The 16009-nt window shown below is 43.6% G+C and overlaps 1 protein-coding gene across 2 annotated transcripts in view; it reads right to left on the reverse strand.

Annotated features, from left to right (window-relative positions):
* mocos (molybdenum cofactor sulfurase) overlaps positions 1-16009 on the reverse strand; it is a 432886-nt gene that overhangs the window by 170047 nt on the left and 246830 nt on the right. For both annotated transcript variants that reach the window (XM_068010709.1, XM_068010717.1), the window contains exon 8: positions 13459-13878. In XM_068010709.1, the coding sequence (XP_067866810.1) occupies positions 13459-13878 (420 nt within the window). The remainder of the gene's footprint in view (positions 1-13458; positions 13879-16009) is intronic.

Consider the following 16009-nt stretch of genomic DNA (forward strand, 5'->3'; position numbering starts at 1 on the left):
TCTTCACGTAGCTCTCATCCTCATGAATGTACCGTAATGTCACCAGCTGCTGCTCAAGTTCCAAAACCTGGAGTTCAAGCTGCTGCAATTGATAACACTTCCTGCACAAATGGTTCTCCAGGGTACGGGAAGCATCCTGGATCTCCCACATAGCACAGGAGGTGCACTCTCAAGGTTGAAGCACCCCTGCCATTTCTTTATTTATTAGCTGACCCTTTGCTACTGCTGAAAAAAAGAAGTCTTACCAATACTACAAGACCTTAGAATTATGAATAAAATCTCACTAGTACTCATAAATCCTACTAAAAATCAATACAGGTCACCAGCTACTCACTTGTTCCTTACCATTTATACTTAATTTTACTCGTTTTTAGTCTGCCAGTTGTTGAGATGCTATAACCCAGCTATTTACACACATCCCTTAACAGTAGTGTACTAACCCAGCTATTTACTGATGCTCCCTAACAGCAGTTACTCACTAACCAATCATCTTACAGCTTTCCTGTGATGTCACTGTTCACTTGTTTTTTTTCAAACTCAGACGCACCTGGACTCCCCTCCGCTGCTCTCCTGGAAGGTAAGTGCTGTAGGCTGCGATCCTCGGGCCGTATTTAACTGCTCCCCGCTCCATGCTCATCCCGCAGATCCACTCTTCTCCGCTGCTCTCCCGGAAGGTAATCAATTGAATTTAAGTTCCCCCAGCTGCCTTCATGCATTTTGAAATCATATCTCTGGATCATTAGTCCAGGTCTCTGGATTACTAGTCCAGTAAAATAACCACTATGCTACCATACCCCTGTATATATGCAATGTACAATTTCCAAAATGCACATTTATTAACCCAGATCAAACATCTTCAAATTTTCTTTATCCAGCAATACCTAACATTTTCACTGTTTCCTTATTTAATTGTATAAGGTAATTTGACAATCTTTGTTAAATGTTATGGGCATTTAAGATTACATGTTTTGCTGGTTGAAAATTCATTGATAGTTCGCCGTTTTACCCCTTAAGCAAAATCTGGGTCATTGTCATCCACAGAGGACGAGCCCATTTTGTGATAATGGTGAAACCCAATTTCACCGCCAAAAATGCTTATTAGAAAATACGATTATGGGTAACTTTGTTGTAACTATTGGCTAACCATTATGTAGATCATTAACAAGTGCTGAGAGTTCTACCAGGTGGCTATCTGTCTAAGCTGCGAAAATATTCCTCTTTTTTTATTGCTAACATCTTGAGGTTGCCTCTTTTCAGTAATTTACATGCATTACTCAATAGTTGGGAAAGTGACTAAATGTGTGACATACTCCACCATAAATTGTCTGCAATTAATTGCATCAGAGCTTGGTGCAATTCAAAGAGAATGTTTCCATTTGTGGGGTAATCTAAAACTAAGGGCCATAAATACAAGATAGTTAACAATAAATCCAATGGGGAATAAAGTGTTTACCCAAAGAGTGATTAGAATGTGGAACTCTACCATAGGAAGTGGCTGAGGCAAATAGCTTAGATGCTATCAAAATGAAACTAGAGCAGTATCTGATAGAAAAGGGAATAGAAAGATATACTGAAAAAACTGAGGTGATGTAGACAGAATGGGAGGAGACTTGTGGAGTATAATCACTAGCATAGACCAGTTGGACGAAATGGACTGTTTCTGTGCAGTACATTCTATGCAATTCTACGTAAAAAGGTGTTTAAGAGTCAGATGACAGACATGCAAAGGCCTCAATTTCTAATGTATTTGTAGAGCTGTTTCTAAGAAAGCCAACATGTTTGCAAATGCAGGAAAGAGCTGACAAATTACTTTCACTAATTACAGTCTTCATTTAAATTGCTGCAGCTTCATCTTGACGAGTGTTGCGAAATTTAAATTTCAGAGGTGAATGAATTCTTTGTTCATCTCCCATTGCATTTCTGTGATGTTTTAAGTAACATTCATGCAGTGAGACTAAATGATGGCTATTAATGATTCATAAAGAGAAAAATTACCCCAGTCTTTTGAAACCTCCACTGCAGGGGTGGATTAACATATGTGCCTACAGGGTATGTTCCCAAGGTCCCTGGTAAAATTTGCCATGGGCTGGATTTTAAGTGGGTGCCACCGTACTCGGTGGCAGCTGTAAAAGATGGCAGCCCCAAGCGCGGAGTTTACTCCGTGGAGCCGCTGCGATCTTAAAACGTGGTGGCTCATTAACATGCCCAGGGCAGCCGCCCCAATGACGTGGAGGGGGCTGGTGCCATTTTTAAAGGGCTTAGAGCCCTAAATGACAATTTAAATTTTTAAAGGTAAAGTGCATTAAAAATTATCATAATTTTAAAAATCTTTCCAGCCCCTCTCCGCCCCCCCCAATAGCATTGCACATCATTCCTGCCCTTTTACCCCCCCAGAATACCTACCTTGAAGATATGACCTTCCACCCCCACAAAGCTTAGAACCTTTTACCTTTACCTCTTTCCATCGCCCCCTAGACCAATCAAGTATGATTGACCCCGCTCCCCCACTCTTGCACTGATAAATCTCTCTCCATCCCCTCCCCACAGGTGTCACGCCTCGTTTTCCCGAACGGGGATTTGAAGGCACGGCAACGCCAGCCACCAGAATGAAGCTCTCAACCTGCTGTCAGAATCGCAGCAGCCGGCATGTTAATGAAAGGTAAGTGCCCATCTGCATATTGTAATGCGGGTCGCGTCGCCGAGCGGTGGGGAGGCCGATATGAGGCCTCGCCGCTGCCGCCAAGATCGGTGGCGTGCCTCATCCAGAGCAATCTTCATGCCTCCCCCGCCACCGTTCCCGATGTCGAGGGCTCTATAAAATTCAGCCCCATGTATCAAAATATTCTACCATTTAAAAATACTGTCAGAAAGGGATGAGGCCATCTGCAGATTCGTTCTGTTACAAATACCATCCTTGCGAGGATACAGAGAGGCCCCAAATATTCATTGGCCCTATGACCTGAAGGATTTTTAGTCCAGATCTTTTCCACTGATACTGGGATTGGGTAATCATGGATCAGTGTTTTTTCAATAGAAATAAACTTGGTCTTGTTTTGAGTTTACTTTTCCTATGACAGTAAACCCAATTTAGACTAATCATTTGTTACTGACAGAGTAGGAATAAAACTCCACAGGTTCAGTTCCATTAAATTTGTAATGACTCAGACTGGTATCCAACCGATAAAATTTCATAAACTAGGCTGGATATTGAACAGAATCCAGCCCCAAGAGTACCAATTAGGTGTTACTGATTTGCCATTGATTTGAACAGTTGACTGGAAAGACCAGAGTTTCACATAAACCTGGCTTTTGATTGTAACAGTTAACAACATATTAAACTCAGAAGATTATGGGCTTAGAGAAATCCAGCTATAATTATAGTCCTAATCTAAAAAATAATAAACAAAAATAAAACTAGTGTCACTAAAGATAGAATGATAGTATAAATATATGTGTTCAACATTAGAGTACCTGGATATGTTCAGATACTTTGTGTACATGACTATTTTCTGTTCAAATATAAAACAAGACAGATGTACCATCTGTGAGTACCATCTACAAGATGCACTGCAGCAATGCACCAAGGCTCCTTAGTGTGTACCATCTACAAGATGTGTACCATCCTTAGACAGCACCTTCCAAAGTACCGACCTCTACCACCTAGAAGGACAAGAGCAGCAGATGCATGGGAACATCACCCCCTGCAGGTTCCCCCTCCAAGCCACACACCATCCTGACTTGGAACTATATCGCCGCTGTTTCACTGACGCTGGGTCAAAATTCTGGAACTCCCTTCCTTACAGCACTGTGGGTGTACCTACCCCACATGGACTGCAGCGGTTCAAGAAGGCAGCTCACCACTACCTTCTCAAGGGCAATTAGGTATGGGTAATAAACACTGGCCGAGCCAGCGACTCCCACATCCCATGAATGAATAAAAAAAAATCCATCTTTTACCAGCACTTCATCCCAATTAATAACCACCTCTACTTAGTTGCTAATAATACAAAAAATGCTTTTCTAAATTTCAGTTATATCACACTAATGCAGAGGAACAGTAAAGTGAGAATTTAGGAGGATTAATGGGATGTAGAAAGGAGAGTTTTACTCTGCAGCAGGGATTTTTTGAAGCTGGCACTGGGCACCTAAAAAAAAAAAGAACTAATCTCCTACATGGGCATCTAGTACTTTAAGAAGCATCCTCTCCCTTCTACAAAAAGAAATACATGGCCTCTCATTCATCCTCCACCTCATCTTCCCATGAGTATTTGGGAATCCAAATGTAACCGGTCATTTAGCACTTCAGTGCTATCAGTATTGTCTAGCCTAAGTGTCCTTTCTAGTTCTCTGAAAAAGCACTCTGCTAAAATGCTGCATTTACAAATTGCAATTCAGAGCAGTGAGACTTTAGATTATATCAGAATTGCAATATGAAGCAAACATGTATACACGATTTGCAAGCAGTACTAGTGAATATCCTAGTCAGAAGTGCGTTTGGGCAATGGGACGGGCTCAGGGATGGGTATAGCCAAGAGGGAGAATGCAGCATGGATCCGAAGCTGGTGATTAGGTTTGATGTGGTATGCCTGGGACAAATCATCAGCAAAACGAAAAAGTGATTGATTACAAAATTAGAATTATTGGCACAGTGCTAGCAGAAGAAACATATTTTCATTGTTAGAAGCATTCCACACCGTTTACTAATTTGGTAGGTATGAGACTGATAGCCAAACCACATATCTTTGATAAAAGTAAAATACTGCAGATGCTGGAAATCTGAAATAAAAACAAGAAATGCTGGAAATACTCAGCAGGTTTGGCAGCATCTGAGACATATCCTTAATGTTGGATTCAGTGCACGTTCGCATGGAGTATGTTCATAGAGTCAGAGTCATTACAGTACAGGAGGCCATTCAACCCATCAAGTACATGCTGGCTTCCTGTGGAGCAATCCAGTCTTTCCCATTCCTCTGCTATATCCCTGTAGTCCTGCAAGTTTATTTCCCTCAGTGCCCATCCAATTTCCTTCTGAAATCATTGACAATCGTCACTTCCACCACTTGGTAGCAAGTCCAGCTCATTGCCATTCACTGCGTTAAAAAGTTCTTCCTCACAACCTGCCACATCTCTTGCCTAAAACCTTCAATCTGTGTCTCTTAGCCTTTGTACCATCAGCTAATGGGAACAGCTTTTCTTTTTCTAGCTTTTCTAAACCTGTCATAATCTTGTCCACCTCTGTCAAATCTCCCTTCAATCTCCTTTGCTCCAAGGAGAACAACCCCAGCATCTTCAACCTAAACTTGTAGCTAAAATCCCTTATTCCTGGGATCATTCTGGTAAATTTCCTCTGTACCCTCTCAAGGACCCTCACATCCTTCCTAAAGTGTGGTGACCAGAACTGGACAGAATACTCTAGCTGTGGCCCAATAAGAGCTTTATAAAGGTTCAGCATAACTTCCCTGCTTTTGTACTCTACCTCTATTTATGAAGCCCAAGATCCCATATGCTTTGCTTGTTGCTCTCTCAATATGTCCTGTCCTGCCGCCTTCAAAGATCAATGCACATGAACCCCCAGGTCCCTCTGTCCCTGTACACTTTTTTGATGTGCCATTAAGTCTATATTGCCTCACCCTATCCCTTCTGCCAAAATGCATCACCTCACACTTCTCTGTATTAAATTCCATCTGCCACCTGTCTGCCCATTCTGCTAGCCTATCTATGTCCCGTCGCAGTCGATTGGTATCATCCTCACTGTTTGCCACACCTCCAGATTTGGTATCATTGACTAGTTTTGAAATTTTCTTCTGTATTCCAGGATCCATGTCATTCATATATATACAAAAAAGAAGCGGTCCCAGCACTGACCCTTTGGGAGCACCACTGTCTACCATCCTCCAGACTGTGAAACAACCATTTACCACAACTCGCTGTTTTCTCTCCTTCAGCCAATTCTTTTGTCCAAGCTGACACAGACCCTCCTATTCCATGAGCCTCAGTTTTATTAACCAGCTTTCATATCGTACTTTGTCAAACACTTTCTTAAAATCCATATATAAAACATCCATTGTAGTCCCTTCATCAACTTTGTCTGTTACTTCATCAAAAAATTCAATTAGATTAGCCAAACACTATCTGCCTTTTTCAAACCTGTGATTTTTTTCCTGATTATTGTTTCTAAAACCTTACTCACCACTGATGTTAAACTGTCTGGCCAGTAGTTACTAGGAATATCCTGACACGCTTTCTTGAATAAGGATGTCGCATTTGCCACTCACCAATCATCTGGCACCTCTCCTATATCTAGGGACGATTGGAAGATTATTGCAAGCCCTTCAGCTATCTCCACCCTCACTTCCTTTTGCAACCTGAGATACAAGCTATCCAGACCAGGCATTGCTAGCCTTTCCAGTACATCCTGCCTATCAACCTTCACCGCTTCTGCCAATATTTTATCAGCATTCTCTTCCTTTGTAAACACCAATACAAAGTACTCATTAAGTACTCTAGTCTTGCCCTGCACCTCTAGGTATACATCACCCTCTTTGTCCCTAAGAGGATGCACCTCGCTTCTTACTACTCGCTTATTATTTACATGGAGTAGAAGATTTTTGGGTTCCCCTTATGTTAACTGCCAATATATTCTCATATTCTCTCGTTGCACTTATTGTATTTGGACTGGTTCTCACTTGAAGAATTCACCTGACATGCATCATACACCTTTTTTTTGTTTCATCATTTCTATATCTCCCTCGTTATTCAAAGAGCCCTGCCTTTGGTTTCCCTACCTTTCACCCTTGTTGGAACATACCTAGCTTGTACCTGAAACATCTCTTTCTTAAAGATCACCCATTGTCCCATTATAGTTTTTCCTGTCAGTCTTTGATTCCATTTTACCCTGGCTAGATCCCCCCTCATCCTACTGAAGTTAGCCCCCTTCCAATTTAGAAATTCTACTTTAGATTGTTCCTTGCTTTTCTCCATTACAAATCCAAACCTTATAATATGATAATCACTCTTAGCCAAGTGTTCCCCCACAGACACTTGGTCCACTTGGCCTACCTCATTTCCCAGCATCAGATCAGGTAATGCCTCCTTCCTAGTTGGACTGAGACATACAGGTCAAGGAAGTCCTTCTGAACCCATTTCAGAAATTCATCCCCTCCTTACCCTTTACTCTAACATTATCCCAATCGATATTTGGGTAATTAAAGTCCCACAATATCACCACTCTCTTGTTCTTGCACATCTCTGTGATTTCCTACAGATTTGCTCCTCTATCTCTCTCTCACTATTGGAGGCCTACAGAATACCCCAGTAACATGATCATATCTTTCTTGCTTCTCAACTCTAACCAAAAGGATTCTGTCTTTGCCCCTGAAGGACATCCCCTCTTTCCAACACTATCTTCCCTAATCAGTACTGCCACCCCACCTCCTATTTTCCTTCTCTATATTTTCTGAACAGTTTGTATCCTTGAATATTAAGTGCCCAGTCCTCATCATTTTTAAGCCACATTTCCATTATTGCTACTGCATTATATTCCCACAAGGCTATTTGTTCTGGTAGCTCACCAATCTTATTCACCACATGAACTGCGTTTATGTACATGCATTCTAAGCCTGTCTTTGCATTCCTCGTAGTCCTTCTTAGTCTACTCCTATCTAATATGGTACTATTTCCTACTCTAGTACTATCCAATACTCTCACTTTATGCACCTCATTCCTCTTCTCTACTTCTATATGCTGGTGTCCATTTCCCTTCCAATTTAGTTTAAACCCTCCCCAGCCATACTAGTAAACCTTCCAGTCCTGTTGAGGTGTAACACGTCCCTTTTGAATATGGACCTCCTGCCCCAGAACTGGTCCCAATGCCCCAAGAATCTGAAGGCCTCCCTCCTACATCATGCCTCAAGCCACGCATTGACCCTCCCTATCTTTCTATTTCTACTGTCGCAAGGGGGAGGCACTGGGAGTAATCTAGAGATTACTACCTTCATGGTCCTACTTTTTAACTTCTTCCCTACTGCCTGAAAATCTGACTGGACAATCTCAACACCTGCTCGCTCTATGCTGTTGGTACCGATGTGTACCACAACTTCTGGCTCACTCGTTTCCTCCCGCAGAATATTCTGCACAGTGTGTGTGATGTCCTTTACCTGGGCACCAGGGAGGCAACACACCATGCAGGATTCACGATGACAGTTACAGAAATGCTTGGTTGTCCCCTGAACTATGGAATCTGCTATAACGACTACATTTCTACTCTTTGCTGTTCGCACCTGGGCAGTCCCTTTTCCATTGATGCCATGGTCTGGACTGCACTCCTTCAAGGTGTTGTCACTTCCAGCTGTCTCCAATGCTGAGTACCAGTTTGAGAGTGGCACACACCCCGAAGACTCCTGCACTTCCTGTCTCTACCTTACTTTCACCTACTATCCTAACCTATTTCTGCCTGTGGGGTGAACGCACAATCCAGCAAACACTAATCCTCCCTGATGCTCCGCAGTGATTCCAGTTGTCCCTCAAGCTTGTAATCCTGAGCTCGAGCTCAAACAGATGGAGAAAATTCCCACAGACATGGGCTGGAGTTTGGGTTGGAGGCGGGGCTCCTGGTATCAGGCCGAAAAGGCAGGGGAAAGCCCGCCTCTGCCTCTGCCCACCCCCCACCCCCAACTCGGAGCGCTTGTCCAGACTTTTTAAATCTAAGTTTCAGGAGCCGGGATCCCCATCCCTTTAAAGACGGGCATCCTGCCTCCAAGAGTTGCTGGCCAATCAGAGAGTCGGCAGCTCAGCAGTCTTGGTAGTGCCACCAGGGAGCAGTGGCCACTGCCAGTACTGCAGAGGACTTGGGCCCAGGACGAGCGTTAGAATCCCAGACCTCAGGTAAGTGAGGCGAGGTCGCTGGGGCCAGTCCAGAAGGCCCTGGTGAGGAGCAGTGGAGAGTGGTCGTGAAGTCCAGGGCAGGGGGAGCCCTAGTGGGGGGGGTAAAGTTGTTCCCACTGGGGTTCCTCTGTGGGCCACACATTGCCCACGGAGGAGGGACACCCTCCAAGCCCATAGGGAGTGCACCTTGCGTTACAAGCTGCAGAGGCACCCCCGACACTGGTGAGATCCCAGTGACGGTGGGAAGATGCCCTTAATTGATAGTTTATAGGTTACTTAAAGGCCTCAATTGGCCTCTGGGCAAGAAGGCTGTTGTCCTCCGCAGCCCCCCCCCCCCCCCACCCCGGTTGTGATACACTGTGCCCCTCCCCCCTTCGTCTCAGGAGGCCACAGAAAATCCCAGCCTAAATGCCCCAAGACAGATGAAGTGTCTTGAAGTTTCCACAAGCCGCAGGAATTGTCAACTGGTCTCAGTTGCCCATCCATGAGCTAAAAAAGCTCTATTCCTTCTTTTAGGATTACTTAGTACCTTGTTTAAACTATTAATTTCAATTAATGCCTCTAGACCTGCTCTGTGCTACTACTAATTATAAATTCACTCACTGTTATACTAACCCAGCTCCTGCTGACAATCCTTTTAGTTATTTTAAGCTTACTCCCTGACGCTCATGCTCACTTTGCTCTGCTGCTCTGTTATCCTCAATAAATGCACTACCTTCGTGAATTGAGCTGTTCTGAGTCTAGGAGCAAGAGTTGAGATTCCTCTGCAGTTGAATGAACAGGCAACAATACTCCATCACTGGAAAGAAGCTGGTTTTGAAGAGCATTTAAGTTGCCAAAAGTGATAAACAATCCAAATTTTGAGGTCACACTCTTCTACAAATTAGATGTGATCACCAAGCTCACAGAGCTGAATGTCTTTAATGGAAGAAAGTTTGGAATCCTTAAAGGCTTGGGGTACTAGACAATATTATGATAAAAATGAAACAGTTCTGTCGTGTTTTACTCACGCCACTGTCCTGTTAATGTAGACACAGTACATAATGGGGTAGAGCTTCCACCAGTTTGTGCTAGTATTATCAGCCAAATCCAGGTGAAATCAGCAAACCAGAGCAAAAAATTGGGCACTTTAATCATAAGTTAAGTCAAGCATAAATGGAGTTTCCACGATCTTTAATGCTGGTATAAAAATCAGTTCACTGGAAGTGAGCCCTGGCCACAAGCCTGGCCATGCTACCAGATTGGAATAATGAGGATGACGATTTTCAGCTGATTGCATCTGCTTGAGGAGGCTCTTCAAATTTAGTTCAGTTCTTTTAGGCACACAGGTACTAGTCGGCACCTTTTTCAAAGTTTCTATGTATGAGAAACCTTTAATTCAATAAGAAATTGCCTAGTTTGCATGAGTGAAACTAGTAAATAGTTCAAGTACAGGTTTTTAAATAATTTTCAGTGGTTTAAAATAAGGTTACTGAAATAAGGTTACTAAGGTGGAAGACTAGATACGATTTAAATGCTTATTTTTGTGGTATACACATTTTCAGCTGTGTTAATAAAACTGCACCAGGTGACCATTCTTAAGTACATCAATAAATATTTCTTAATGCCAAGAAAAAATATAAAACAATTATGTTCTATTACACTGAACTAATGGCAATGATTTGTGAAAGAGCCCCGGCCCGATTCTAGGCCCATCTTGCAGCTAATCAGCTGCAGTCAGGGCTCATGTCCCTTTAAGGGACAACATCCTGCCTCCAAGAGCTGGCTGCCAATCGGAGGGCTGCTCTTCAGGCCCAACAGCGTCACCAAAAGTGGTGGCCACTGCTGGAACTGCACCCAGCCAAGTGATGCAGGAATGAACGCTGCCTTCACAGCAAGGTAAATGGTGGGTCGAACGGGTGATTGGTGAGCGCAAGGGGTGGGGGGGCTATTGCTGCTTGTGGAGCAGCCCTCTGTGGGCCACAGAGTGCCTGATTAGCAGATTTTCCTCCCCCACCGAGCCTGCAGGGAGGCCGCCAGGATTTACCAGGCGTTGTCCTCACATGGTTGAGAGCCCACCTGGTAAAGTGCCAGTGGCGGCGGGAAGGGACCCATGGGAAGTCAAAGGGCACTCCAACCCCACCATCCCTTGCTATTTTCTGGCACCCTCCAGACCCCATCTCCTGTCCTGCTCTTGCAGGCCCCATAAAATGCAAATGAGTTTGGACGGAAATTTGAACAATAACTTCACTTTGTAAAAATAGCGCAATTTTCACCCATTTTTCTGATTAGGATAGAGATTCTGCTTTGGGTGCAACGAGTTTAAAAAGCTACCTGCTTCATCCCAGCTTATACTGAAACGTGTTGTGAAGCTTGCTATTACTGGGCAGAATCTTACTACCGTTGAAAAAATTTCTTCTATGGGGGACAGATGGGGTTCCAACCCTGATGGTTGTTGAGCCTCGCCCACCTGCATGAATCCCCACCGTCCACTTCATTAGCTTCCTAATTGCTAATTATTGGCTAACTGCCGCTACTTGTAGCTCATCTGGAGGCAGGAACATGTTGGCCTGCCGACCCAACAACTATTCTGCAAGTTTGCTCCCGTCTCACCTTTAAACAAGTCACCATGGGATTGGGAAGATTCTGGCCATTGTTTCTATAGCATCAAGCTCAGGAGAAGGAAAACACAGATTTAAAATATATATAGACTACATGAGTGGTTTGGATATGAATATTACAGCCATTTATTTATAAATGTGGATAGCAGTGGGGGAAATCCATCAAGACTACATAACCATTTAATGATTATGAAAGGTGTGAACAAAGGAGAGTCATTTCAGTGGGACTGAGTCAATGATTTTTTTAAAATTCATTTATGGGATGTGGATATTGCGGGCTAGGCCAGCATTTATTGTATAATCCTTAATTCCGAGAAAGTGGTGGTAAGCCATGATACTGAAATCTTGAAGAAAAGAGAAGGTACAGTTGTTGGTTCCCAATGCTGGTAAGAAAAGAACTATGTATATTTTAAAAAAATAAAAGAATAGATTAGAACTTGAGAATTGCTGAAAAAAGAGACATGCTGTCGAAGCTTTTCGTCTTGCATTCACCAGGATAGACGCAGGAATGTCAAATTTCAAAGGGAGCAATAATTTATACTGCATGAGTAAAAGGTGTTGATTGGTTGGCAAGTCGACTCTGATTGGCCGAGGAGTTTCCATGGAGAATGCACCAGGGAACGATTGTTCCCCACGCTTTTGTTTAATTCAAAAAAGATGCAACGCCTGGACATGTTCCTTTTATCCGCAGATAACAGGTCCCTGCGTATAATTTTTTGTAGCTTCCAGCAAGCGTATGTGAGCCACATTGCTAGCCCAACTGATAATCTTAAATTGGTTGTTAGTATAATTCCTAGCACACTCGGGACTGTTCAGTAAGTGCTGTCCAATCGTGAAATCACATCTAACGTTAGACATTGTGTTCTGAGATTTAGAAGTATGGACTGGTTGAGTACGGTCAGTACTCTGCCTGTTGTCAACAGCCAAAGGGACGCGCTGTTTGGTACAATCTGCCAGTCGTTAGGATGTACGGCCTATATGCCTGGCATCACACTGGCACTGGAATTCATATACCACATTACTCATTTGTGGGGTAGGCAGAACGTCTTTTTGGCTTGATGGCAGAATCCTGTTAGTGGAAAATACAACTTGTGTTGCTACTGCATAGCAGCAGTGTGAAACGGCTAGCTTCACCTGTGGCAGAGTGGAGGTGGCATTGCGTGATGTGGCAGAGAAAGGAGCCACCATGGTTACAGGCTGTATGTGGGGTTGGGTTTGCAGGCAAAATTTAGATTCAGTGACTTTGTTTCCATCTCCTTTTCACTTAGATTGTAACTTTTTATCATTTTTCCTTTCAATTACAAGAATTACAAGAAATCATCTCACACCACTTCAGCTTCTCAGCTCCTGTAGTAAAACTTGGAACATTTTTGTTTTTAATGTTAGCAGAGAATTGATGGGCGATTGGTTCTTTGATAACTATATGGGCATATTTGCTTTGCACCAACACTACCATTACAGGAGCCCGATAATACAGTTTTTGCAAAATGCTACCACTTATCAAGAATGATTCCTGTTTGTGCCCAGATAAGCTAACCCGTGCTTTGTAATGCAGGTGAGCTCACTAACATAATATTCAGGCACTTCCAGTGCAAAGTGCATGACATTGGGGGTTCCAATGGTGGGGTGAGTAGAAAGCCAGAATGTCATATGCTAGCAGGAAGTGAAGGGTTTCTGGTTGCCCATAAAAAATGTTGGTATTATTTTTCGGTGCCAAAGGTGGAGACTTAGAGGAATGTCACCATGGAAAGCCGATAATGGGGGAAGTAAGAAAGGGTGGCCATGTAAGAAAGGATGGGGCTCACTGTTGTTATCTTCCAGGGTGACAAGATTGCAAATATTCCTTATAAATAAAGTAACCGGTTTTAACCACATTAAGTTTGGATTATAAGTACTGAATAAACAATGGCATTGAATGACAATCAGGGATCTTCACAATACTGTCGCATTTATAAGAAAAAAACTCCACACCCACCTCAACAGCAGCACAGGACTTGATTGGGTAGAGGTAGATGTTGGTGAGTATTACTGACTCACAGTCATAGTAGATTAATTTGGAATTCTCTGGGTTTTTGTTCAACTCTGACTGATTATCTGAAAAATGTTGATATAGAGAATTGTGTGTTGCAGCAATTTCTGAAGAGACTTTTTTTGTTTTTCCATCTGTGAGATTCTCTGTCCATGATTCATCGCTCTCTTTCATTGTCCCACACCTTGTCAGCTTAGACAGGGTGTCTTTGTCAAAGCAAACTGGCTGCTTAACAAAACAATCTATGATAAACTTTAAAAATGTCTGTGCATCATCAAACGTGGATATGTAGCCAAAGGATATTCGGACTGATCCAGTGGGGCGGCCATCAATCAGATCCAAAGAATCTCCACAGACATGACCTGCCTGTTGGTAAAAATTATAAACGTTTAATATTCTGCACAACAATTTTCATCAGTCACAGTTCTTTCCAGAGACTGCTAATTTGTGAGTGAGTTTAACCCATAATAGGGAGCGGGTCACGTATGTTGTTATTTTAATAGTTGATCAGTGTAGCATTACAGGTCATCTGTGGCTTAGTAGTAACATCCTCTGCTTTAAGTCTGAAGGTTCTGGGTACAAGTTCCACTTCAGAGTCTGGAGCACATAATCTAGGCCGACACTCCAATTTACTTACAAATGGATCAGTACAGACAAAGTAGTTCAATTTGCAGTTAAATGTCATAAATTTTATCCTTATTTATATAACTATTCAATTTTCTGTGCTGTTACAACAAGGGCATGAAGATCCAATGTAGAGTTCAGGTGAAACAGGGTTACAGGGCAAAGGATAATTGGAGCAGGATGTACTGATTTAATTCAGTTCCCATTTCAAAATCATAGGGCAGGATTTCGAGCCCCCGTGGGGTCGGGAACACAGGTGGGCGGGAGCTAAAAATAGCCCGATCAGCCGGCGTGCCGGTTCTCCTGCTCCACCTGCCTCTGGACCATTTTTGTGAAGATGCGTTGGGAGGGTGGCAGGGCTACCCATCCGCACAAGGTAGGTAGCCGACACGGGTCACTAAGGTCCACTTAAGGCCAATTAAAGAAGGTGAGCTGGTTAGATTCTCTCTTGTTTGAGATCATCATTGCCTGGCACTTGTGTGGCGCAAATGTTACTTGCCACCTATCAGCCCAAGCCTGGATGTTATCCAGGTCTTGCTGCATTTGGAAATGGGCTGCTTCAGTATCTGAGGAGTGGCGAATGGTGCTGAACATTGTGCAATCATCAGCGAATATCCCCACTTCCGACCTTATGATGGAGGAAAGATCATTGATGAAGCAGCTGAAAGACATTACCCTGAGGAACTCCTGCAGTGATGTCCTGGGTCTCAGATGACTGACCTCCAACAACCACAACTATCTTCCTTTGCGCTAGGTATGACTCCAACCAGAAGTGAGTTTTCCCCCTGATTCCCATTGACTCCAGTTTTGCTAGGACTCCTTGGTGTCATACTCGATCAAATGCTGCCTTGATGTCAAAGGCAGTCACTCTCACTTCACCTCTGAAGTTCAACTCCTTTGTCCATGTTTGGACCAAGGCTGTAATGAAGTCAGGAGCTGAGTGGCCCTGGTGGAACCCAAACTGAACGTCACTGAGTAGGTTATTGCTGAGCAAGTGCCGCTTGATGGCACTGTTGATGACCCCTTCCATCATTTTGCTGATGATCGGGAGTAGATTGGTGTGACGGTAATTGGCCGGGTTGGATTTGTCCTACTTTATGTGCACAGGACATACCTGGGCAATTTTCCACATTTCTGGGTAGATGCCAGTGTTGTAGCTGTACTGGAACAGCTTGGCTCAGGGCACAGCTAGTTCTGGAGCACAGGTCTTCAGTACTATTGCCGGAATGTTGTCAGGGCTCATCGCCTTTGCAGTATCCGGTGCCTTCAGCCGATTTTTGATATCATGTGGAGTGAATCGGATTGGCTGAAGACTGGCATCTGTGATGCTGGGGACCTCAGGAGAAGGTTGAAATGGATCATCTACTCGGTATTTCTCGCTGAAGATTGTTGCAAATGCTTCAGCCTTGTCTTTTGCACTGATGTGCTGGGCTCCCCCATCGTTGAGAATGGGGATATTTGTGGAGCCGCCTCCTCCTGTCAGTTGTTTAATTGTCCACCACCATTCACGATTGCATGTGGCAGGACTGCAGAGCTTAGATCTGATCAGTTGGTTGTGGGATTGCTTAGCCCTGTCTATTGCATGCTGCTTCTGCTGTTTGGCATGCAAGTAGTCCTGTGTTGTAGCTTCACCAGGCTGACACCTCATTTTTCAGTATGCCTGGTGCTGCTCCTGGCATGCCCTCCTGCACGCTTCATTGAACCAGGGTTGGTCCCCTAGCTTGATGGTAATGGTAGAATGGGGGATATGCCGGGCGATGAAATTACAGATTCTGGTTGAGTGCAATTCTGCTGCTGCTGATGGCCCACAGTGCCTCACGGATGCCCAGTTTTGAGTTGCTAGATCTGTTCGAAATTTATCCCATTTAGCACG

The sequence above is a fragment of the Heterodontus francisci genome, chromosome 2 (genome assembly GCF_036365525.1).
Source record: "Heterodontus francisci isolate sHetFra1 chromosome 2, sHetFra1.hap1, whole genome shotgun sequence".
Taxonomy (NCBI): Eukaryota; Metazoa; Chordata; class Chondrichthyes; order Heterodontiformes; family Heterodontidae; genus Heterodontus; species Heterodontus francisci.